The sequence below is a fragment of the Pan troglodytes genome, chromosome 10, assembly GCF_028858775.2.
Source record: "Pan troglodytes isolate AG18354 chromosome 10, NHGRI_mPanTro3-v2.0_pri, whole genome shotgun sequence".
NCBI classification, from domain to species: Eukaryota; Metazoa; Chordata; class Mammalia; order Primates; family Hominidae; genus Pan; species Pan troglodytes.
In genome coordinates, this window is record NC_072408.2 from 111,789,132 (window position 1) to 111,815,597 (window position 26,466).

The 26,466-nt window shown below is 41.4% G+C and overlaps 1 protein-coding gene and 1 pseudogene across 9 annotated transcripts in view; one reads left to right on the forward strand and one right to left on the reverse strand.

The window, feature by feature from the left end:
• Window positions 1-452: 452 nt before the first annotated feature.
• LOC467115 (keratin, type I cytoskeletal 18-like) lies at window positions 453-1,731 on the reverse strand (annotated as a pseudogene).
• An 8,242-nt stretch (window positions 1,732-9,973) lies between these two features.
• Window positions 9,974-26,466, forward strand: part of NOPCHAP1 (NOP protein chaperone 1) — an 85,929-nt gene continuing 69,436 nt past the window's right edge. For 3 of the 9 annotated variants that reach the window (XM_063787070.1, XM_063787071.1, XM_063787067.1), the window contains exons 1-5: window positions 10,002-10,166; window positions 11,866-11,952; window positions 15,417-15,553; window positions 18,184-18,355; window positions 19,579-19,733. In XM_063787070.1, the coding sequence (XP_063643140.1) occupies window positions 10,052-10,166; window positions 11,866-11,952; window positions 15,417-15,553; window positions 18,184-18,355; window positions 19,579-19,703 (636 nt within the window). In that variant the 5' untranslated portion in view covers window positions 10,002-10,051 and the 3' untranslated portion in view covers window positions 19,704-19,733. Of the gene's footprint in view, window positions 10,167-11,865; window positions 11,953-15,416; window positions 15,554-18,183; window positions 18,427-19,578; window positions 19,735-20,641; window positions 20,850-26,466 lie in introns of those variants that run through there. The other 6 variants (XM_063787074.1, XM_063787072.1, XM_063787069.1 and 3 more) reach the window with 5 other exon arrangements.

The following is a 26,466-nucleotide window of genomic DNA, read 5'->3' on the forward strand; positions in this document are numbered from 1 at the left end:
TTACTGTACTGAATACTGCAGGCAACTGTAACACAATGGTATTTGTGTATCTAAACATATCTAAACATACAGAAGGTACAGTAAAAAATGGTGTTATAATCATATGAAAACACCTTTGAATATATGGTCCACTGTTGACTGAAATGTTACTGTGCAGTGCATGCCTGTATTTCATTAGATGTAGGTTTTAGAAATATATTCTCCCTGTCTTGGCTTACCTTTTCATTTAGAGTAGCATCTTTCAAGAGCAAAAGATTTTAATTTTGTTGGAGAAAATTTATTCATTTTTCTTGTATGATTATAACTTTTATGTCTTGTCTTATTCCATTCAGGCTGCTGTAACAAATTACATAAACTGGATGGACTATAAAAAATAGAAATTTCATCTTTTTTTGACCTCGGAACTTTTTATTTTCCTCCTGCTCCCCAAAGGGTACCCTGCTTCTGCTGGATTACTGCCTCAGAACTTTGGTGTCCTTTGTCTCAGACAGCACTTTGCCACCCACTATCCGGCGGTGGTGGTCTTTTGGATGATTTGCATGGAGTTGCTGCTGTCCAGGGCATCACCAAGATTGAACTCCTCGCCATCTTCCAGCAGGCGGCGGTAGGTGGTGATCTCAGCCTCCAACTTGACCTTGATGTTCAGCAGGGCCTCGTACTCCTGGGCCTGGCACTGTCCCTCTGCCAGGGTCTGTGCCAGCTCTGACTCCAGGTGCAACAGGATCCCGTTGAGCTGCTCCATCTGCAGGGCGTGGCGGGCCTCCACCTCCCTCAGGCGGTCCTCCAAGCTGGCCTTCAGACTTCTCATGGAGTCCAGGTCAACCTCCAAGGACTGGACTGTACATCTCAGCTCTGTGAGCGTCATCTCAGCAGCTCCAACCTCGGCGGACTGCGTGGTGACCACTTTGGCGATTTCCTCATTCTTCTGAGACCAGTATTTGTCCAGCTCCTCTTGGTTCTTCCGAGCCAGCTCGTCATATTGGGCCCAGATGTCTGCCATGATCTTGGCGAGGTACTGAGATTTAAGGGCATCTACCTCCATGGTCAACCCACAGCTGGCAATCTGGGCTTGTAGGCCTTTTACTTCCTCTTTGTGGTTCTTCTTTATGAAGAGCAGCTCCTCCTTGAGAGCCTCAATCTCTGTCTCCAGCTGCAGCCGAGTGACATTGGTGTCAACAATGACCTTGCGGAGCCCATGGATGTCATGGGCCATGGCCAGCTCTGTCTCATACTTGACCCTAAAGTCATCAGCAGCAAGACAGACATTGTCGATCTGCAGAACGATGCAGGCATTGTCCACAGTGTTTGCAAAGATCTGAGCCCTCAGGTCATCGATGATCTTGAAGTAATGGCTCCAGTCTCTGACATGGGGTCTCTTCTTCTCCAGGTGCTCCCGGATTTTGCTCTCCAGCTTCTGGTTCTTGGTCTCCAGGCTCCTCACTCTGTCCAGGTAGGAGGCCAGGCAGTCGTTCAGGCTTTGCATGGTCTCCTTCTCATTCTGGATGCCTCCCATTCCTGCCAGACCCCCAGCCATCCCCGCGGCCAGGCCCCCGGACCCCATGCAACCCGGAAGCTGGTGAAGCAGGACACAGAGATCCGGGAACGAGAGCCCCTGCTGCCTGCATAGACGCTGGCCACACTGCTGACCGGCCAGGCGCCATAGCTGGGCGTCTGGACAGAGCCCAGGGACCGGTAGTTGGTGGAGAAGGTGGAGCGAGTGGTGAAGCTCATGGTGTCTGGGGAGGCAGGCGAGAGGACAGGACTCAGACTTTGCCGATGACCAAAAAAATAGAAATTTGTTTCTTAACGTTTCTGGAAGCTGGGAAGTTCAAGATCAAGATACTGGGAGATTTGGTGTCTGGTGAGGAAGAGCTTGCTCTCAGGTTCATAGATGGCCCCTTCTTGCTGTATCCTCACTTGGTGGAAGGGGCAAGATTGCTCTCTGGGGCTTCTTTTATAAGGACAATAATCTCATCCATGAGAGCTCTGTCCTCATGACCTAATCACCTCTAAAGGCCCCATCTCTTAGTACCATCACCTTGGATTTCAACCTATGAATTTTGAAAGGATAATAGCATGTTTTATCTAAGAAAGCTCTGCCTAAATGAAGGTTACAAGTATTTTCTCTTTTTTTCTAGAAGTTTTATACTTTTAGGTCAAGTTTGCCTTTCTGATTCATTTAGATTTAAATTACATTTGTGGTGTGAGGTAAGAATCAAGATTCATTATTTTGCATATGGATCCAATTATTCCAAGACCATTTATTAAAAAGAGTACCTTTTCCCAATTATATTACCTTGATACCTATGTCGAAAATCAATTAACTATATATGTGTGGACCTATTTCTTGGATTTCTATGCTGTTCCACTAATCTAATAGTCTGTCTTTACACCAATACCACTCTGTTTTGACTCGTTATCTTTATAATATGTTCTCAAACCAGACAGTGTTATGTCCTAAAACTTTATTCTTCTCTTTCAGAAATGTTTTCCCTTTTCATTTTCATATAAATGAAAGTTCTTTTCGTTTTCATATAAATTTTAAATCCAGTTTCTCAATTTTTACAAAACAGCTTGCTGAGATTTTGACTAGACTGCATTGGGCCTATGTATTCATTTGAGGAGAATTGACATCATAACAGTAATGAGTTTTCTGACCTATTAACATGGTATACTTCTCTATTTAGCTGTTCTTTAATTTCTTTAACGAAGCTCTTATAGTTTTCACTGTAATCATCTTTCACATATTTTCATATTTCTATCCCTATATATTTTGTGTTTAAATTGTGAATAAAGTTATTTTAATTTCCCATTGCTTGTTGTTAGCATATAGAAAAATGGTTGATTCTGCATATTGACTTCATATCATGCTACCTTCCCATATTTATCTATTAATTCTAATATTTTTTGTAGCTGGATCTTTGGAAAAAATCAATAAAACTGATAAAACTTAGGATTTTCTATATAGATGATCATCTCATTTGTGAATAAAAACAGTTATAATCCCTTCTTTCCAATCTTTATGCCTTTTATTCTTTTTCTTGCCTTATTGCAGCAGTAAAGACCTCTAGTTAATTGCTAAGTAGAAGTGGTGAGAGTGAACCTCTTTGCCTTGTTCTCAAAATTAGAGGAAAAATATTTATGATGTTAACTGTTGATTTCTCATAGATGTCCTTTACTGGGTTATGGAAATTCTCCTCTACTACTAGTTTGCCAAGAGCTTTTTATCATGAATAGGTATTGAATTTTGTCAAACGATTTTTTTGCTTCTACTGAGATGGTGAAATAGTTTTTTTCGCCTCAGTCTGCTATTAGGATAAATCATACTGATAGATTTTCTAAAGTTAAAACAACCTTCCATTTATTGGATAATTATACTTGGTAACAATATATTATCTTTTTTATACATAAAGAAATTTACTTACTCAAATTTTGTTAAGAATTTTTGCATCTATGATAAGGAATATTGGTCTATAGTTTTCCCGTAATGTCTTTGTCTGATTTTAATATCAAGCTCACCTCATAAAATGAGCTGAGAAGTGTAATCATTTCTTTTATTCTCTGGATGAGTTTATGTAGAACCTCTATTATTTCTTTCCTAAAAGTTTCCTTTAACATATCAGTGTTGTGGCTGATGTTTTCTTTATGAGAAGATTTTCAAATGTGAACTTTTTAATAGAAGATATGGGGCTATTCAGGTTACCTATATTTCTTGAATGAGTTGTGGCAGTTTGTGTCTTGCATAGAATTTATACATGTCATCTAAATTAAAAATCTTATTGCTAAAATTTTTCAGAATATTCTCTTATCCTTTTGATGTGTGCTAAATTTGTAATAATATTCCTCTTTCATTTTTTTTTTTACTGATAATTTGTGTCCTCTCTTTTTTTTTTCCTGATTAGTCTGGATACAAGTTTATCAATTTACAGATTTTTTTCCAAATAGTCAGCTTTTTTAATATATATTTTTCTATTGTGTTTATTTCTTATTTTACTCTACTCTTTATTATTCTCTTCCTTCTACTTGCTTTGAATTTAATTTGCTCCTTTCTAGCGAGTGCTGAAGCTTAGATAAATTTTTGAGACTTTCTTTTTAAATATAAGCATTTAATGTTATAAATTTTCCTCGTTGCACTGCTTTTGCTTTATCACACAAACTTTGATATTTTGTGTTTTCATTTTAATTTTGCTCAAAATATTTTATAACTTCCCTTGTATTTTTTATTTGACTCATGAGTATTTTAGAACTGAATTGTTTAATTTCCAAATATTTGGAGGTTGTCAAAATATCTTTTTGTTATTGATTTCTAGCTTAGTTTAGTTGAGATCAGTTAACTCTGTATTATTTCAGTTATTTTCATGTTTTTTGACTTGTTTTATGGCCTTGCATATGATCTATGTCATTGATTGCTGTGAACAGTTCAAACAATGTATATTCTGCTGTTGCAGGGTCTGTATGTCAATTAGGTTAAGTTGGTTGATAGTAAGTCTTCTTTATACTTATTGGTTTTATGTCTGCTTGTTCTATACCAATTTCTGAGAGGAGAGTGTTGAAATCTCCAAAAGTAATATAATATTTGTCTGTTTCTCCTTTTAGTTCTATTAGTTTTTGCTTCTTATTTTATAAAGCTCTGTTATTAGGTGCAAACACAATTATTGTTATATCATCATGACAAATGTATCTCTTTATGATTATGAAAAGTCCCTTTTTATCCTTGGTAATATTGTTTTGAAATCTATTTTATCTGATAGCAACATAGCTACTTCAGCTTTATTTTTGTTTAGTATTTGCATAGTTTATCTTTTTTAATCACTTCACTTTTAACCTAACCGTATCTTTCCAGTTAAAGCAAATTTCTTGCAGAGAGCCTACAGTTGGATTTTGTTTTATCTAGTCTGTCAATTTTTTTGCCTTTACGTCTTAGAACAATTGCTATGGTCTGAATATTTGTGTCCTCTCAAAGTTCATATGTTAAAATCCTAACCACCAAGATGATGATGTAAGAGGTGGGACCTTTAGGAGGTGATTAGGTCATGAAGGTAGAACCCTTATGAATGAGACGATGCCCTTATAAAGCTGCCTTGTCCCTTCTACCATGTGAGAATGCAGCAAGAAGGGGCCCTCTATGAATCAGAGTGTGAGCCCTCACCAGAAACCAAATCTCCTAGTACTTTGGTCTTACACTTTCCAGCCTCTAGAACTGTGAGAAATACATTTCTTTTATTTATAAGCTACCCAGTTTATGGCATTTTGTTATAGCAGCCCAAATGGAGGAAGACACCAATTTACATCTAATGTCATTACTGAAATGAGTATAGCTTACCTGTACTATGACGTTGTTTTCTATTTGTCCCAAATGTTCTTTGTTCCTCTTTATTTTTTATGTTGCTTTGTTTTGGATTAATTGAATATATTTTATGGCACCATTTTTTTTTTTGGAAACGGAGTCTCACTCTGCTGCCCAGGCTGGAGTACAGTGGCATGATCTCGGCTCACTGCAACCTCTACCTCCCAGGTTCAAGCAATTCTCCTGCCTCAGCCTCCCAAGTAGCTGGGACTACAGGTGCATGCCACCAGGCCCAGCTAATTTTTTATGTTTTTAGTAGAAACAGGGTTTCACCATGTTGCCCAGGCTGGTCTCAAATTCCTGAGCTCAGATAATCCGCCCACCTCGGCCTCCCAAAGTGCTAGTATACAGGCGTGAGCCACTGCGCCCGGCCTATGGCTCCATTTTATCTTCACTATTGGCTGATTAGATATCCGTCTTTTTAATTTTTTTTGTAGTTGCTCTAGTATTTACAATATAAAAATTTAACTTATCACCATCTATTTTCAAACCCTACTAAAAACACTTCACATAAAATATAAGATCCTTACAACATTTATTTCCATTTACCACCTCCATTTTCTGTGCTATTCTTGCCATACTTTTTGCTTCTATATTTGTTATAAACCCCACGATACATATTTTTTTGCTTTAAACACTCAATTATCTTTTAAAGAGATTAGAAGTAGAGAAACTATGTTTTATATTTACCTTCATATTTTACAAAACTGCTCTTTTGGTTAACAACATAATTTTCTGGAAGGGAGACTAAATTCTGCCAGTGCATTTTCTACACTATCTTGGAAAGATCTGAATGTCTTCATTTCTAAGCTATTCTTACAAACTAGAAGTGTTGACATAGTTTGGATGTGTGTCCCTGCCCAAATCTTATGTTGAAATGTAATCCCCAGTATTAGAGGTGGGGCCTGGTAAGAGGTGATTGGGTTATGGGGGTGGATTTCTCATGAATGGTTTCGTACCATCCTCACGATACTGAGTGTGGCAACTTGCTCACTCTCTCTCTCTCTCTTTTTTTTTTTTTTAAGATGAAGTCTCACTGTGTTGCCCAGCCTGGAGTGCAGTGGCATGATCTCGGCTCACTGCAACCTCTTCATCCCTGACTCAAGTGATCCTCCTGCTTCAGCCTCCCAAGTAGCTGGGATTACAGGCACCTGCCACCATGCCTGGCTAATTTTTGTGTTTTTCATAGAGACGGGGGTTTCACCATGTTGGCCAGGCTGGTCTCGAACTCCTGAACTCAGGTGACCCACCCACCTTGGCCTCCCAAAGTGCTGGGATTACAGGTGTGAGCCACCACGCCTGGCCACCTTGCTCAGTCTTCCTTGCTCCTGCTCTGGCCATGTGATGTGCCTGCTCCCCCTTTGCCTTCTACCATGATTGTTGGTTTCCTGAAGCCCCCACCAAGAAGCTTAGCAGATGCTAGCATCATGTTTCCTGTACAATCTGCAGAATGGTGAGCCAATTAAACCACTTTTATTTATACATTTCCCAGTCTTGGCTATTTCCTTATAGCAATGCAAGAACAGGCTAATACAAATGCCCCACTCATTTTGTATGGCGCTGCACCTGTGGGGTACTTCAGATCTCAACCAACCATTCACAAAAGTGATTTGAGGAAATTTCCAGTGTCTAGAATCCAGGTTTGTTGAGGTGGTCAATCAATCAAACAGTTAATTAACAATTATACATTTGTTCATCTTCTTTTTGTTCTTTCATTCATCAAGCGCAGATTAATCATTAACTGTGTACCTATTACAAGCTCAGTGCTGGGAATGCAAAGGATCTCTAGATTTAATAGGTTTTAACTGGAAGTAGGAAGATAGTGAAATAACTTTTAAAATGCATTAATCAGTTTTTTTTTTTTTTTTTTCTGAGATGGAGTCTCGCTCTGTTGCCCAGGCTGGACTGCAGTGGCGTGATCTCGGCTCACTGCAAGCTCCACCTCCTGGGTTCATGCCATCCTCCTACCTCAGCCTCCCGAGTAGCTGGGACTACAGACGCCCACCACCGCGCCTGGCTAATTTTTTGTATTTTTAGTAGAGAGGGGGTTTCACCCTGTTAGCCAGTATGGTCTTGATCTCCTAACCTCGTGATCCGCCCGCCTCAGCCTCCCAAAGTGCTGGGGTTCCAGGAATGAGCCACCGCACCAGGCCCATTAATCAGTGTTTTCTTCCTCAGTGCCTACTGTTATTTCTGTCATAATTCTTTGTGGCCTAGCTTTTGTAACTTCGTATAATATAGTGTTAATTTATTATGATGAACATAATAATGCTGCTACCAGTGAGATGGTATTATTCCCTCGACCTTGACCCCCTTCATGGGCAGGAACTGGAATGGCTCATTTCACTTAGCCTGCTGCTTGCCACTCCTCACAAGAGGGAGCGTGCAAGTGAGTGCAGGACCCAGAGCGAAAATACGAATGCTGGAACTCACCGGTCACTCCTCTCTGGTGAGAGCAGGCTGTGTGTGGGCTCTGGAGCAATGTCCCAGCCCCTGCCCTCATGGGTTCTTGTCTGCTGTCCAGAAAGAATCAGGTCACATGAACGGACTGAAGGGTAGTATATGTGGAGGATTTTATTGGGCAATGGATGTGGCTCTCAGTGGAATGGGGAATAGGAAAGGGGATGGTGGGGGAAGAAGGTGATCTTTCCCTGAAGTCGCACCATCTGAAGTTGGCCGCAGCTATCTGTAGTCTCTTCTTATATCCCCAACACTTAGCCATTCATATTGCTCTGTCAGCTGGTCCTTTTATGGGCACAGGATATGGGAATGGCAGGCTAAAAAGGCAACATTTGGGTGAAAAATGGGGTCAGCTCTTGTCACTTAGGGCCACAGTTCCATGCTTTAGAGTGGGGTTTAGCTGGGAGCCCAATCATTCTGTATCACCAGTGCCATTACATACATTTTACTCCTTTTCCTCTTTTATTCCTTATAACATCCCCATGAAGTATTATTATCCTGATTCTGCAGAGAAGGACAGACGCTCAGGGAGTGATCTGCCCAAAGTCACAGCTACTAAATGAATAATATGACACTGGATTTAATCCACTCCAGGCTGATTCTGGAGCCTCTGCACTGTCAGAAATAAGCAGAAAAGATTGGTCCAAGGTTTCTGCTGCTTCTGCTTTGAATCCTATATAAGAGGGGTCTGGGCATACTGCAGGTGGTCAATAAAGACTGTTAAAAGAACAAACAGGAAAGGAAGCAATAGAGTGAAAAGGCAACCTACAGAATGGGAGAAAATATTTGTAAATCATATATCCGATAAAGGGTTAATATCCAGAATATATAAATAACTCCTACAACTCAACAACAAAAACACAAATAACCAGATTAAAAAATGGGTAAAGGGGTTGAATAGTCATTTCTCCAAAGAAGATATATAAATGGCCAACAAGCCCATGAAAAGATGTTCAGCATCACTAAATCATTAGAGAAATGCAAACCAAAACTTCAAGATATCACTTCACACTCACTGGGACGCTCACTGTCAAAAAGAAAGAAGCAACCAAACAGAAAAAGGAAATATTGACAAGGATGTGGAGAAATTGGAACTCTTGTGCACTGTGGGAATGTAAAATGGTGCAGCCACTATGAAAAACTATACGGAGGCTTCACAAAAAGCTAAAAAGTAGAATTACCCTATTATCCAGTAATCCCACGTCTGGGTATGTATCCCAAAGCATTGAAAAGCAGGGTCTCTAAGAGATATTTGTACAACCATGTTCATTGCAGCAGCGTTCACAATGACCACGAGGTGGAAGCAACCAGCACGCCTGTTGAGAGATCAATGGTAAGAAAATGTGGTATATACATACAATGGCATATTATTCAGGCTTAAAAAAGAAGAGAATCCTGTTATGTGCTACAACATGTCTAAACCTTGAGGGTATTATTTTAAGTGAAATTAGTAACAAAAAGGCAAGTACTGTATGATTCCACCTACATAATGTATCTGAAGTAGTCAAGCTCATAGTAACAGAAAGTAGAACGATGGTAGCTGGGCATGATGGCTCACGCCTGTAATCCCAGCACTTTGGGAGGCCAAGGTGGGTGGATCTCCCGAGGTCAGGAAATCAAGATCAGCCCGGCCAACATGGTGAAAACCCGTCTCTATACAAAAATACAAAAATTAGCCGGGCGTGGTAGTGTGCACCTGTAATCTTAGCTACTTGGGAGGTTGAGGCACCAGCCTGGGCGACAGAGCAAGGCTGTTTCAAAAAGAAACAAAGAAGAAAGTAGAATGGTGGTTACCAAGGGACTGGAGTAGGGGTAAATGGGTATAAGGTTTCAGTTTTGCAAGATGAAAATGATGTAGAGGTCTGCCACCACTGAATTGTACAATTAAAAATGGTTAAGATGGTAGATTTTGTTACGTGTTTTTTCACCAATTAAAAAAACAAATTTAATAAAAAAGGATAAAGAGGAGGGAAGCCTAATGTTATGCTCTTTATGCCCGAATTTGGCGAAATCGAGCCTTGCCCGCTCTTTTTTCCTATGACAGTGTCTGAACCTTTCTTTTTCCCAGGAGTAGGTATGGCCCCTGCTCCCGCGCAGCCTCCAGGCTGCACCACGCTCGCCCCGCCTCTCTCTCCGCTCCTTACTCCGCCCACCGCAGTTTCCTCCAATCGCGGCCCTCTCCCCGCCCCCTTACCCGAGCCTTTTTCCTGCATCCGGGCCTGAGAGTGCAGGCTTGAGGGAAGCATGGAGGTCCATGGCAAGCCCCAGGCTAGCCCGAGTTGTTCGTCGCCCACCCGGGATTCCTCAGGAGTCCCAGTGTCCAAGGAGCTGCTGACGGCGGGAAGCGACGGCCGCGGAGGTGACGGAAGGGTGACGGCGGCATGGGCCGCACACGTGCGGCAGAGGAGGCGCGGCCGGTGCAGTCTGGGAGCCGGCCGGTGGCTCCCTGCCCGGGCTCCGTACCCTCGAGGGGAGCCCCGGGGACTGCTGCGGGGCTCCGGCGTGCCCTGCCCGCGGCAGGGGTGGGGGCTTTGGGGCGGGCACCCGTCTGCGGGCCCGGAATGGTTTCCCCAGCTAGTGGTTCTTATATTCTGCAAGGTAGTGAGCGCCCACCCTGCCAGGCGCCGCTGCCAGGCATCTACCCTGCCCTGGAAGCTGGGACGCTCTCGAATTCTTTTGGGGAAGGGAGGGCTTTTGGTTTGGCTGCCTGGGTCGGAGCAGTTGGCTGATAGGGGGAAGCGGAGTAATATTATGCTAACAGTCCCTACCTCTTTCACACCCACACAGACCACCCCTTAGTGCTGCTGTCTTGTAGAGGGAGACATGCATCCAGGAAATCCACACAGCATTTCAGACACTATAGGTAGAATTTAAAAGCATGAGTTCGAATCCCAGCTCCACTAGTAATTAACTGGTGGGACTTAGAGTTATTTTCATTCCCTAAGCCTCAGTTTTTGCATTTGGAAAATGGTGATAGTAGTAATGCCTGTAGAATTTTTGTGAGGAGGAGAATGCGTAAAAAGGCTTGGGCATGTTGTCAGTAAATACTAGCTTGAAGAAAAGGTTTTGTGAGAACCCAGAGATTCCGAAGGAAGTATAATAATGATAACCAAAGCTTATGTAGTCCTTACTATGTATGCCCCAGGAACTAACTCATCTAATCCTCACAACAACCCTTTGCAGAAAATCTGTTATCTCTGTTTTATAGTTGAGGAACCTGAGACATGATTTATCATACAGGTAATTTACCTTCTGGAGATCATGTGGCTAGAAAGTAGCAAAACTGGGACTTGAATTCAAGTAGTCTGGCTCCAGACTCTGTGCTCTGATCACGAATCCAGTAGGCCTTAAGTAGTAGGCATTCAATGGATGTTTGTTGCGGCTCTGCTTTGCAGGTGAACAGGATTTGTTTTTTAACCAGAGAGTTAAGGGATTTTCCGGGTATTAGAAATAGGGTGTGCAAAGCCTTGAGTTTTGTACGTTCCCCTCTTGGAACTCTGATGGGATAGAGAGTTGGGATGATTTGAGTAGTGAGAAATGAGGCTGGAAAGGTAGAGTGGGTGACAAAATCCCCAAAAGGCTGCTTTCCTTGGGTTGAACGTCTTCAGGGAAGGGGAAATACCAGGCAAGCATGTTTTACTAATGAAGAAACAAATGCTTGAAGATCAGGTAAGTTGCCCAGTGTTACACAACTAGTAACCATTTCTGGCTTCACTTAACCATTGTTATGCTCTGTACTGTTTCCTCCGTTCTGTCATTGCAGACCCACGTTTGTCTGCTAATGAATTTCTGATCCAGAAAAGTGCAGATTGGTGTGCATTTATTACCTGCCATTGGTGATAGAGGTGAATGAGACAGGTGTAAGAAAGGAGAGGTGGCTGGCTGTACATAAAGAATTAAAATGTTGTAATGGAGCTTGGAGTTCTCCTTTAAAAAAAAAATTTTGGGGGAGTGTGGACAGTCAAGTCTTAAGACTGGTCATGTGAGAGGCTTACTGATGGGCCTTTGTTTTTTTATGCTGTAGTAAATTAAGGGTGTTTGTGTGTCTGTATTTTCAGGTATATGGGACAGGTTGCTCATCAACTCCCAACCTAAGTCCAGAAAGACCTCCACTCTTCAAACAGTTCGGATAGAGAGGAGTCCCTGTAAGTACCTCTTCCCCTCTCTCACCCTCTCTAATGCTGAATTTTGTCTGATTAAGCTGTGGGACGGTTTCTGCCTTCATTGTCAGGTATCAAACCACAGATAGTCCAGTGGAACAAGTCCTACTTGGGATTTACATGATAAAGTCAGTACACAGAATGGAACTTCTTACATTATTTCTCTACTTTAAGAGGGTAACTTTTTCGTGAAAAATTGCTTGTGGGATGAATTTTGGGAAGTCAAAAACAATTGTTAATCTCCATGGCAAATTTATTTAGAGGTTACTGAGCCTCAAACTTAATATATATGGATGGAAAACCACAACCACATCCCATTGAATTGGACACAATTATTTAAATGATAAATATTACTTAGAATACAGCATAATGGCCAGTTCTCTTTATTATTCTGTAGTATTGCTGTACTGCACATTCATAAGTATGTCCCACACTCAGACTTTATTACACGAATGCCCTCTATGTAATTCACTCTTAATATTAAAAAAAGGCAAAAATTCAATAAAAACAATGTAAATAAGCATGAAGGTAATGAAGGTATCACATCAATAAACTAAGAAATCATGAGTACTCTGAAAGGAGAATTTAACTGTAGCATCATTACTGTAGCACTAAATCTACAATAGCTGAAATGACCATATGGTGGCTGCCCATCCAAAAACCAGTTTTTGTGGACATAGGTTTTTGTTTTGAGGGATTACATACCTAGGAGTGGAATTGCGGGTATATAGAAGGTGTAATTTTTTTTTTTTTTTTTTTACGAAGAAGAAATTGCCATTTTGCATTTCCACCAGCAAGGTATGAGAGTTTAGTTGCTGCACATCCTAACCAAAATGTGGTATGGCCTTTTCAATTTTAGCTGTTCTAGTGTGGATATAGTGGTATCGCGTTGTGATCTTAATTTGTTTCTAATGGCTAATAATGTTGAGCATCTTTTCATGTGTCACTATTTGTATGTCTTTGGTGAAGTGCCTATTCAAATCTTAAACACATTTAAAAAATCAGGTTTCTTATTGTAAACATCATTCTTGATAGTGCAGCTCTGCTGGAGATAGACTTACCAGCCTTTGTGTGTCTGAGAAAGTATTTTGCTTTCGGTTTTTGGAAGATGCTTTAATGGATTTAGAATTCTACGTTGACAGTGTGGTTTTTTGCTTTTTCTGTTTTCTCCAGTACTTTAAAGACATCACTACACTTTCTTTTCAGTGGCATTGTTTCTGACGCCAGTGTCTACTGTCATTTTGTGTCATGAATATGGTGTTTCTTTTCTTCTCTGGCTGCCTTTAAGATTCCCTTCATTACTGGTTTTTACCGATTTTATGGTGATGTGCCCTTTGTAGTTTTCTTTGTGAGTCTTGAGCTTGGGTTTGTTGAACTTACTGGATCTATGGGTTTATAATTTTTATCAAATTTGGGAAATTTTTAGGGATGTTGTTGCTTGCTCCTGTCTCGCCTCTCCTGAAGGGACTCCAGTGACACCTAATTTTGCCAGTTGAGGTTGTCTCACAGCTCATTGATTGTTTGTTTGGGTCTTATGTTTTGTGTGTTTCAATTTGGATAGCTTCTATCGCTGATTTCGTTGAGTTCACTATTCTTCTATATTGTCTAATCTGTTAATTCTATCAAATGTATTTTTTCAAGGTAGATACAGTTTCCATCTCTAGAAGTTTGAGACTGTTTACATCTTTTTTTCTTTCCTTGTGTTTGTGCTTTTCTTTTCTTCCTTGAACATACAAAGTATATTTATAAGAGCTGTTTTAACATTCTTATTGCTGATTCTGTCGTCTGCATCATTTCTGAATCTTTTTTTCCCTACTCTTTATGGATTATGTTTTCCTGTTTATTTGCATGTTTGCTAATTTTTTATTAGATGTTGGACATTTTGAATATTATGGTGTTGTGTGTTGAGTATTATTTAATTTAGAAGAACTACGACTGGACTAACCTCAGGGTTCAGCATATACTCTCCTAGAGTACCACGGAATTATTTGGCTTCTGAGGATCACGGTTCAGGCCGCACATTTTGGTACTTGTTTTGCTCTACTTGATTCATTAGTTGGAAACAAAAGCAGTACCAGATTTTCTATCTGTAGCAATATATTTAAATCTGAGGACAGAGAAATACCTTTATTTGTATTAGTAATTTCTCTTTCTGTAATCTGAAGGGGAATGAGAGCTAACATTCACTATTATGTCGGGCTTTATTTGTGTGCATGCTCTTAGGGAGTCCCTCCAGCACCTTATTTTACAAATAAGAGGTCGTCTACTTGACCTTGGCCACTATTTTCTTTTCTTCTTCCATACGCTGGACATTTTAGTCATCTGTTATGTAGCCATAGCAGTTACATAAGTTTTGAGAGTCTGTTATATGCATGGTTATGTGCTGGGCCTCTTTTGAGAGAGAAAATAAATATCCTTGTTTGTTGACTGCTCTGTATTTGGCACAGTGACTGACAGTTATCACTCCTCTTTTATGGATTAGTACACTGAGGTTTCAAGAGGTAGAATTAAATGTATTAATTAGGATTCTTGGTTGCAAATGACTAAAATCCAGCTCAGATTGCCTTAAGCAAAAAAAGAAATTATGTTGGCTCTTTTTATTGGGGGAAAAATACTCCAGGCACAGTAGATTTCAGGTGCATCTGGATCCAGGTGCTCAGTGTCCTCAGAGGTCAGCCACTCTGTCTCTTAGTTCTGCTTTCCTGGGTATTGGCCTAATCTAGAGCGTACTCTTCCCCCAGGTGTGGAGAGTTGCCAGTTTATCAGCAGCTTCAGCCTTATATTCAGCCAACTCAGTCATTCACTCAGAAAGATTTCTCTCTCAACAGTTCCAACAAAAGGTCCTGAGTGATCTATTATTGGCCCGACTAGAGCAGCGTGTCACTGTGATGCCACTAAAGCACGGTACAGTGGCCAAGGATATGGAGGATGTAGGCATGTATGGGGTGAGAGGCAAGAGTGACTAAGAGTGACACAAGCTTAAAAGGAAAGCCAGGGTTATATTATCAGAAAAAAGGGAACATATGTTGGGTAGGCAGAAATAACCACTACTTAATTAACTGGCCCAAGGTAATTCAGATAGAGGTAGAACTAGGATTCTGTACATACCTAGTCATTCGTACCCTAAAGCCTCAGAACCTGGTGCTCTTAACTGTTAAGTCACACTGCCTCCCTATTTAGTTACTATTTGTTGAATGCCAGCCTTCTAGGAGTTTACAGTCCTGGGGATATATGAGAAACATAAAACATTTGTGAAACAATTAATTGCTGGATTGTGTAGTCATACTGTTTTATTCAGAAGAGGATGGAGGGTTTTTAAATGAAGGGAACTAAAAGATATGTAATTATGGTTGTTATTATTAATACTCAATTCAGAAGTGTTTATAGGAAATCCTGGGTTTCAGAATTTACTAGCATAAATGTTGATATGCTATATTTACTTTCCACAGTATTGGACCAGGTACAGACATTTCTCCCACAGATGGCACGGGCAAATGAAAAGCTAAGAAAAGAAATGGCAGCTGCACCACCTGGTCGTTTCAATATTGAAAACATTGATGGGCCTCATAGTAAAGTTATACAAATGGTAACTATGCTTTGTTTTCATATGGTGAAATTACTGGTCTGCCTGTCACCTAAGAAGAAGAGAACTTTTCCATTTTATTTTCAAGTTTTCATTTTCCTGGTGTTAGCTCATGTTTCCAATGTTGTATAGGTACATAGTCATTTTATGATTTAGTCATTTTAGTCATATGATGTCACAGGAAGGTTTTTTTTTCTAAGTCAAATGCTACATTTGTTATTCTGAAGCATTAATTTACTCGATGTCCTAACTGGGTTTTTTTCTGTCCAAGCCCCAAAAGAGGTAATCATAGCCTGATTTATTGAGTATGCAAAAATAAATGATGTGTGGAAGAGAGCAATTGATTACATAAGCTATGTGCAAAAATGTTCTCTCAGTTTATACTCATATCTTGTTTCTGCAGTGGAATTCCGTTTATAATATCTGTGTCTGGACCAAGCTGAGACAATTGTTAATAATATCTAATTCATTAGCCATTCTATTCAGCTCTCCCTCCAGAATAGATCCCAAATCCAACCACTTTGTACAACCTCTGCAGTTCCTTTGGACCTTTGTTGGCCCAGGTAATTATGGCCTCTCCTTTGGAGTATTGCAGCAATTTCTTAGCAGGTTTTCCTGCGTTCACTGTGCCTTCCCTGGGGTCCGTTGTTCACACAGTTTGGGACCTGGGGGCTTCCCATCACGTTTCAAATAAACTAAGTCCTTCAAAGGGTCCATATGATCCTGCCTGCAGTTCTCTATCTCAGAGGTTCCCAACCCCCAGGCTGTGGACTGGTACTGGTCTGTGGCCTGTTAGGAAGCAGGTCGCACAGCAGGAGGTGAGCGGTGGGTGAGAGCGCATTACCACCTGAGTTCTGCCTCCTGTCAGATCAGCAGTGGCATTAGATTCCAACAGGAGCGTGAACCCTATTATGAACTGTGCATGTAAGGGATCTAGGTTGTTGTGCGCTCCTTATGAGATTCTAATGCCCGATGATCTGAGGTGGAACAGTTTCATCCCCAAAACATCCCTGCCAAGGTCCGTGGAAGAATTTTCTTCCACAAAACTGGTCCCTGGTACCAAAGAGGTTGGGCACTGCTGCTCTGTCTGACCTTATCTCCTACACAGTCCTCATTTACTGCCCTCCAGCACCAGTCTCACTGCAGCCGGTCTTCTCCCCTGCGGTTTTCTCAGGTAGAATGCTTTTCCCTAGATTTCTCCATTTCGACTCCCTCTGTTTCTTTTCAGTCATCACCTGCTCAGGAGGCCTTCCCTGATAGCTGTATTATTATTTTATCCTGCTTTATTTTTCCATATTTTCACAACCCTACATTATGCTTTATATGTATTTGTTTATTGCCTTTCTTTCGCCTCTGGAACAAGAGTCAACAAATGTTTCTGTAAGAGGCCAGATAGTAAATACATTAGGTTCTGTGGGCCTTACTGTCTCTGTTGTGACTGGTGAACTCTGCTGTCATAGTGTGAAAGCAGCCACTGACAATACATACATGAATAAGCAAGGGGAAAACATTTTATTGGGGAAAAAAAAACTCCAGGATTGGTGATTTCAGGTGCACCTGGATCCAGGTGCTCAGTGTCCTCAGTTGTCAGCCGCTCTGTCTCTTGGTTCTGCTTTCCTAGTGTTGACCTAATCTAGAGCATGCTCTTCCCCCAGCTGTGGTAGGTTTCTGGTTTATCAGCAGCTTCAGCCTTAGAGTCAGCAACTCACTCAGATTTCTCTCTCAACAGTTCCAACAGAAGGCCCCGAGTGATCGCTTATTGGCTCAATTAGAGCAGTGCGTCACTGTGTATGGGTGCTGAAATGAGAATTTCATATAATTTTCACCTTTCGTGAATAGCAGTATTTTAATTTTTTTCCCCAACCACTTAAAAATAGAAAAAACATTCCTACTTTGTGAGCTGAACAAAAGTAGGCGGTGGGCAGGATTTGGCCTGCAGGTTGTAATTTACTGGTCTCTGCCCGAAAATGTAAATTTCACCAAAGTGAGGGGTTTGTTTTGATTTTTTTATTGTTATTGAGTCTCTAGTACCTAGTGTAGTGCCTAACTCATGTTAGTATTTGCTGAAAGAATGTTGTTGAATGTGTTTAGGGTATATAGAATTGGGCTGTAGCAGATATTTTAGACACTTAGAGTAAATTTAAATCATCATTATGACAGACCCTGGTAACTAAAAATATAAAAGAGCCATGTTGTTTTAAAAACATTTCTTATCCTTGTGGCCTGGTGTGCTGTCTCATGCCTGTAATTGCAGCGCTTTGGGAGGGCAAGGTGGGTGGATCATTTGAGGTCAGGAGTTCAAGACCAGCCTGGCCAACAGGGTGAAACCCCATCTCTACTGAAAATACAAAAATTAGCTGGATGTGATGGGGCACACCTGTAGTCCCAGCTACTCAGGAGGCTGAGAGGCACAAGAATTGCTTGAGCCCAGGAGGCGGAGGTGGCAGTGAGCTGAGATCACACCACTGCACTCCAGTCTGGGCAGCAGAGCAAGACTCTGTCTCCAAAAAAAACCAAATTCTTATCCTTTATGTTTCAATGTTTGCTGAATGTTGGTTATTCCCAATATTGTTTTATTACGACTTTTTAAGGAACTGCTCTGAAATAGATTTCCTGTCCACTACTTTTTGCAGGATGTGGCTTTGTTTGAGATGAATCAGTCGGATTCAAAAGAAGTGGACAGTTCAGAAGAGAGTTCACAAGACAGTTCAGAGAACAGTTCAGAATCAGAAGACGAAGATGACAGCATCCCATCTGAAGTCACCATAGATAACATTAAGCTTCCCAATTCTGAAGGTGGAAAAGGCAAGATTGAAGTTTTGGACAGTCCAGCAAGTAAAAAAAAGAAATAGTCAAATAAATTATCTGAAAAGAAACAGGTGACATATGTCTGCAAATTCTGTGAAAAAGAATGTGATTCACGGGTTCTTTTGCTTTTCAGGCACCTATGGTGCTTTTATATGTTAAAAACTTTAGATAAGTTAAATTTGACAGAGTTTCTTTGGGCAAAGAATGATTAATGAGTTAGGTAGCATTGTAAACTGAAAGGGGTTCAGAGACCTCCGCTCTACAGCAAGGAAAGTGTGCTTTTATCAGCTGAACACAGAAGTAGAGTACAGGAATAACTTGATGGGTTACAGCTAGGTGTTTGCCTAAATAAGGCAAAGAGGAGACCTAAGGCTGCCTAATGTCCCATAGGTATGGTCTGATCTAAGGAAATCTAAGGCTGCCTTGTCCGATGGGCTGAGGCTTGGCTGTTTGTGATTGGCCAGACTTGGCTATTTGTTATAAAAATACACTCCTGAGTTAGGTTTTGGTGTGTAGAGTACAGGAATAACTTGATGGGTTACAGCTAGGTGTTTGCCTAAATAAGGCAAAGAGGAGACCTAAGCCCAGCATGTCGTCCACTGTTTGGGATGCCTGCAAACTAACCGTTAGCTCCTCCTGCAAACATCATGTGTTCTGTTCCCTTGAGACATTTCTTTCATGCATATGGTGGCAGTGTCCAAAGAAACAATAGTGTCAGCTACAAATTGTATTGAATTTTCTGTAGTAGCAAAATCTGGAAAAATAGGTACAACATTCAGTTTTGTTTAGCACCATACATAACCCCCAACATGAGCAAAGAGGAGATCTAAGGCTGCATGATATCCCATTAAGTGCTTTTGTTAAATGCTTTCAGAGGGTGGCTCCTACCCCAGGAGGTCTGGTTGGTCATAAAATAAGATTTTTCCCTATCTGTGCATTAGTTTTAAATTCCATATGACTAGCACCCAACCACTACAAAGAGTGAGTCCCCAGGAGCCCCACTGTAATCTTTCCTCAGTGGAAACTAGCATATCTTTTTTTTTTTCGAGATGGAGTCTTGCTCTGTTGCTCAGGCTGGAGTGCAGTGGCGCGATCTCAGCTCACTACAAGCTCTGCCTCCCAGGTTCACGCCATTCTCCTGCCTCAGCCTCCTGAGTAGCTGGGAGTACAGGCGCCCACCACCATGCCCGGCTAATTTTTTTTTTTTTTTGTATTTTTAGTAGAGACGGGATTTCACCGTGTTAGCCAGGATGGTCTCAATCTCCTGACCTCGTGTTCCACCCTCCTTGACCTGCCAAAGTGTTGGGATTACAGGCATGAGCCACCGTGCCCAGCTGGAAACTAGCTTATCTTTATTTTCTTCATCTATTCCAAGGTTGGTGCAAATTTCGATTGCTGACCATTTTAGACTCTGATAATAGGAGGTATTTATGGGGACTTTTGGGGAAGCTATTTGGAAGGCAGGATTGAACCATGCCAAATAGCAAGATCCTAACCAGTGGGGAGCAAAATGGAGTAAGCATATTTTCTGTAGACCAATACAGGCAGACCCTCTGAGGCTGGAAAAGAGGGCTACCTAGTGGTATTTGAGCATCAGTCAGTTCAGTTCATCCACTGGTACATCTGCATAGCTCCTGAACAAGGTCCAGGAGGAAACTTACTTTTTTATAGTTCCCCTCCTTTTAAAAAGATGTTTTACATTTTATTATTTTCTTTTTTTTTTTTTTAACTTTTAGGTTCAGAGGTACATGTGGAGGTTTGTTATATAGACAAATTGGGTATTGTGGGGGTTTGGTGTACAGATTATTTCATCACCTGGTGATAAGCATAGTGCCCAATAGGTAGTTTTAAATCTGCACCCTCCTCCCACCCTCCATCCTCAAGTGGGCCCTAATGTCTGGTTCCCTTCTTTGCATCCATGTGTATTCAACGTTTAGCTTCCACTAATAAGTGAGAACATGTGGTATTTTTCTGTTCCTGTGTTGGTTGCTTAGGTCCTGATCATCTGTGTTAGCTTTCTGCCTTGATGATCTGCCTAATACTGTCAGTGGGGAAGTCTCCCACTATTATCTAACTCTCTTTGTAGGTCTCTGAATGCTTGCTTTATGAATCTGGGTGCTTCTCTGTTGGGTGCATGTATGTTTAGGATAGTTAGGTCTTATTGAATTAAGCCCTTTATCATTATGTAATGCCCTTCTTTGTCTTTTTTTATTTTTGTAAAAGTATGTTTTGTCTGAAATTAAAATAGCAACCCCTGCCTTTTTCTTTCTGTTTGCTTGGTAGAGTTTTCTCCATCCCTTTACTTTGAGCTTCTGAGTGTCACTGCATGTGAGGTGGGTCTCTTGAAGATAGCATACCATTGGATTTTGCTTCTTTATCCAAGTTGCCACACTGTTTCTTTTGACTGGGGCATTTGGCCCATTTACATTCAAGGTTAGTATTGATATGTGTGCATTTGATCCTGTCATCATATTGTTAGCTGGTTACTATGCAGACTTGTCTGTGTGGTTGCTTTATAGTGTTACTAATCTACCTACTTAAGTGTGTCTTTGTAGCGGCTGGTAACCCAGTCTTTCCTTTATATAGTTAGCACTCCCTTCCAAAACTCTTGTAAGGCAGATCTGATGTTAACAAATTCCCTTAGCATTTGCCTGTCTGAAAAGGATCTTATTTCTCCTTTGCTTATGAAGCTTAGTTTAGTCAGATATGAATTCTTGGTTGAAAATTATTTTCTTTAAGAATGCTGAGGGTGTAGCACACCAGCATGGCACATGTATACATATGTAACTAACCAGCACATTGTGCACATGTACCCTAAAACTTAAAGTATAATAATACAAATAAATAAATAAAGAATGCTGAATATAGGCCCCCGATCTCTTCTGGCTTGTAGAGTTTCTGCTGACAGTTCTGCTGTTAGCCTGATGGGGTTCCCTTTGTAGGTGACTTGCCCCTTCTCTCTCACTGCTTTTAGCATTTTTTCTTTCATTTCCACCTTGGAGGATCTGATGACTGTATGTTTTAGGTTGGTCTGCTTGTGTAGTATTTCACAAAGGTTTTCCGCATTTCCTGAATTTGAATGTTGGCCTCTCTAGCAAGGTTGGGGAAGTTTTCATCAGTGATATCCTGAAATATGTTTTCAAAGTTGCTTGGTTTCTCTCCCTTTCAGTCACATCAATGAGTCATAGATTGGGTCTCTTTTCATAATCCCATATTTCTCGGAAGTTTTGTCCATTCTTCTTTATTGTTTTTTTTCTCCAATAAAGAAAAAGATGTTTCAGAGAGCCATCTTCAAGCTCTGAGATTCTTTCCTCAGCTTGGTCAATTCTGCTGTTAATACTTGTGATTGCATTATGCAATTCTTGTAGTGTGTTTTTCAGCTCTGTCGGATCAGTTAAGTTCTCTCTTATAATGGCCGTTTTGTTTATCAGCTTCTGTATCATTTTATTGTAATCCTTAGATTCCACGGATTGGGTTTGACTTTATCCTGTATGTTGATGATCTTCATCCTGTCTATATTCTGAATTTTATTTCTGCCATTTCAGCCTGGTTAAGAACCATTGCTGGGGAACTAGTGTAGTTTTTTGGAGGTAAGAAGATACTCTAGTGCTTTTGTCAGTTTTTGCACTGATTCTTTTTTATCTTTGTGGGCTCATGTCGCTGAAGTTGCTATCCTTTGGATGATTTTTTTTCTTTTATCCTACTTTGTGTTTAATTGTGGTATAAAGTGGGTTTAGTCAACTGGCTTCATTTCTAGAAGGGTTTCAGGGGCCAAGGCTCAACTCAGGATTCCTGGACTGTATGCTGTAATTCTGGGGGGCTGATATCAGGCCCCTGGCTTTGTTCTCTGGCCACTGGAGGTTAGGTACCCTGCTGTGCTAGAGAGGCCAAGATATTTCTGGACCACTGGTCAGAACACTTCAATGGGTGGTGCCAGCCAAAGTGCTTTGTATGGCAGTGGCAGTGGGATCTGTCCTCATATGCACATGCCAGCAATAGCAGTGGGGTGCGGTGCACACTCATCAGCTTCAGAGGGGTGCTGGCAGTTGCAAGGGTGCTGTTTTTGTGCAGGCATTTGTAGTGGCTGTGGTGTTAGCATGGGGGCGGGGCGCTGTGGCTGCTGCTAGATTTTGTGTGCCCTCTGCGCGTGTGCTTACATGGGTAGCAGTGGCCACTCAGGGTAGGGGGGCGGGCTGCTGGTCTCCATGCATAGTTTCACACCACTGGCAGTGTTGACACAGGGCAGGGTACTGGTGGCTGCGGGACTGGTGCCAAATGTGCGCACGTTTATGCTGGCTGCAGTGGCTGCACAGGGCGCAGGGCAGGTCCACTGGTCACTGTGCCTAGTTTTGCAGCTGGTGGCAGTGTTGGTGTCGGAGTGGGGTACTGGTGGTCTTCGTACCTGCAGATACTCCAGTGGCAGTGGCAGCATGGTGGTCGGGTGCAGTGTGCTCAAGCCAGCAGTAGTGGCATGGCCAGGTGCACATGTACCCACACACTGGCAGGAAATTGGAGGCGAGGTCTGTGTACACAGGTGCTGGCAAAGTGATTCGGGGGTTGGCTGCATGCCAGCGCCTGCAGGCAAGGTGCCATGGGGGAGTCTGCAGTGGGAGGAGAGAGTGGGATCAGGTGGTCTGGTGCACGGTCTGTTGTGGGTGGGGGTAGTACTGGAGTTCTCTGCCATTCAGGCACAATCTGCCAACTCAGGTGCTATAGTGTAGGCCCCCAGGACGCACCCGACCTGGGCATCTATGGCTGCACTGCAAGCAGGGACAGCCAGACTGAGGCCCAGGGAGAGGCCAGGAAACTGAGGAGTGCTTAGTTCCGATCGGCCAGGTCTCATAGGCAAGACTGCCCTGCATTTTTCAAGTCTGATAGTTCCTCTAGGGTTGAAGTCTCTTAGGGGAGCAAGGTGAGTCATGGGTGATGGGCATCGCTGGCCATGATCCACTACAGATGCTCCTGCACCAAAGCCTCTGGGCTGTGCACCAGCTAGAATTCTGCCCCTACCACTTCTCTTCTCTAGGCAGCTCTCCCTGCAAGCTCAAGGGTCCGTGGGGGTCCTGGGGTCTCCTGCCAGATTCCAGAGGCCTGTGGTGAGAGTCAGTTGCTGCTTGCCTGCTCAACTCACCCCTTTTCCAGGAGTCGGGGGCCAGGAACGAGTCTTAGTGTGTGGTAGCCCCTTGCAGGGTTCCCCGCTTCCTCCCTCTTCAGCCCAGCATCTGTGTCTTCCCTTCATCCACTCTCAGTGCCCTCCCTGTGAAGATCTGCTAGGAGTGCACCAGTCTTCCTGATATCCCAGTCTCTTGGTGGCAGATGTTCCTTCTGGCTGCATCTAGCTGATCATCTTGCCTCCAACCTGTTCCCTTTATAGCATAATGTGTATAACCACATTTAGTGGAAAAGCACCTTACTATATTTAATCCAATGACATTATACAAATAATCACTGGTGCCCACATAGATAGTCCCCAAGTCTTGAGTATGTGATACCTGGAAGCATAATATACCTTTTGTAGGCATCACTTGGTTTGATGTTCTATATTTGATAGTGGTTAGGTTATTAATTGGAAAGGTTGGGATATTCCTTTCAGTGAGTGTAGGCAAGCAAATAGCAGTGACATTTAGAACATCAAGGATTGCTTTCTCTTCCTTTGGGGTTTCAGGGTAATTCTCTTTGGGAACTCAGAGAGGTGTTGGCATTAGTGGAGTTGTTTCCTGGTTTTTACCCATTAGCCCACAAACCCAAACAGTTGCTCTGTTTTTTCTGCTAGAGCATGAGCCTTACCTAAAGCCATTGCAAATTATGGTCCTATGGATTTTCCTGTAAGGAAAAGGAAAGATTAAGACAATAGGAAATAAGGGAAAAAGAAAAGGGACATAGTTATCATGATGACAGAGAAGAGAACTCTTGATCCATGATCAAATTCTTACCACCCATACTGCAGCAAAAGTCTTGAGGGTCTGAACTTTTGCTGCAGTGCAGATGGTAAGAATTTGGTATGGTCCCTTCCATAGGGGTTTGAGGGCAGTGTATCACTGATGTTGTTTTCAGAAGACCCAATCTCCATGTTCCAGATTGTGAAATGCTTGGTTGTCCTCCATTGATAGATCGTGAAAGGCTTTTTTTTTTTAACCTGGTGAAAATATACTTTGGCATAATACATTAAGGCCTTGCAGTATTTAGTCATGTCAGTTTATAGGAGCAGGAGATATATGAGGTTTAATTATTAGGGGCATAGGTTTTTCAGTAACTATTTCATAAGAAACTAATTTATTTTGTATTTTCTGTTGGGGTGGATCTAATTGCCCATAAGGCCAATGGTAATACCTTTGGACGAGGCAATTCAATCAATTCAGTTAACTTTACCAATTTCAGTTTAAAGTTTCATTTGTTCTTTTGAGCTTTCCAGAAGATTAAGGGTGTTAGGGATGATGGTAATACCATTGTGTTCGATTAACTGTTTTAGCTGTTTTATAACTTGTCCAGTGAAACAGGTTCTTCTATTGCTGGAAATTCCTCCAGGGAAGCCCCAGAAGGAAACATACTTTCTAATAACTTAGTTATTGTCATAGCATTGGCCTTCCTACATGATAAAGCTTCTATCCGACTAGAGAACACAAAGACTTTTATAAGAACATATTGTTATCCCATTAAGGGTGGCAATTGATGAAATCCATCTGTAAACATTCAAATGGTCCAGGAGGCAGTAGAAATGTACCACCTAAAATTTTGATTATCTTTCCAGGATTATGAGCTTGATAAACCAAACATTGGTTATAAGCCATTTTAGCAATTTTAGAATAGTCATCCCACCAATATTTTTTCAATTTCTGCCTTTAGAGAGCATAACAGTTCTGGTTCAGGAGAGTCAGGAAACTCTAAGATTATTTGTCCCTCTGAAAGAGAATTTTATATGCCCTTTTGCCTTGGAGAGCAAGTCTTGCCCCAGCAGATTTACTGGGGCAGTATCACATAATTAAAAAGTGTGATTTTCTGTAAATGACACCAGTGTCAGTTGGATGGCTTCCAGTATGGGAACCTTTTCAACTTGATTTGAAACCCTACCACAGAAATAATGTTTCCACAGAGTAAACGTTTTTACTCTGAGGGATGTATTAGCTTATTAAGGTAGAGTTTATAGTAGATGAAAGTGGCTCTAGTATCCACCAGAATTGTATAAGATTTTTCATTTGTTTTAACTTTTGTTTTTCCATGTTTATTTCTTTTCTTTTTTTAATAGTACTTTGAGTTGCTGTTTATCCATGTTTATTTAAAGGTATTATGGGAAGCAGTTTTCTGGAGAATTCCTTGGATGCTCATCAATGTTGATTATTATCTCTAGAGTTAAGACCTTGTGGACTCATTCTAGTGGGGAAACAGTACGGCCCCAAGGAAGGAGGCTTACCGGTATACTGAAATAAGAGTGCAAAATCTCTTTTCCAGCATCCTAGTTGTTTGCAGTGAAGGGAGACACCTTAGGGCAAATAATTTCTTGGTCTAAGATCTCTTGGTTTTAGCTTAAAATAAGGGAGAGGAAGTCCCTTTGGTCTTGGTCTTTGTGGTTATTGTAATTAGAGAGACATGAGCTTTTCAACCTTTAGTCTTTTACTTACTCTATTCTCTCAAAATGTTGGGCTAGGGCCACCAATTCAATCATATCTATAACCTCCCATCCTGGTTTGTGTTTTTTATTCAGGTTACTAAGTTCAGGATGAGCTCCATTTACAAATAGAGCAGTTAATCCTGTTTCAGGCACTGCCAGAAGTATCCCTTGGTGTATTGGAACCTGGAATGTTTTACAAATAGTCTTTCTGAATGGACCCTGTAATCTGAAACTGGTTCATTCTATTTTTTGTCTATGAGACTGTATGATGGACCAATCAATTTTTTGTAGCAAAATCTTAGGAATTGAATTTTAAAGGTTTTCAACAATTTTTCTAGGTCTCATTGGCCCTACTCTTGATGAGGTTTTGGGGGAGTCTTTAATATCCTGATTAAGTTTTTCCCATTCTCTTGTCATACATTTTCAAGCTTTGCCATGTCCCAGTATCATATGAATAAATTGGTCAGAGAGTCCTGGCTTGTAAGCTCCTGTGCAAATTCTA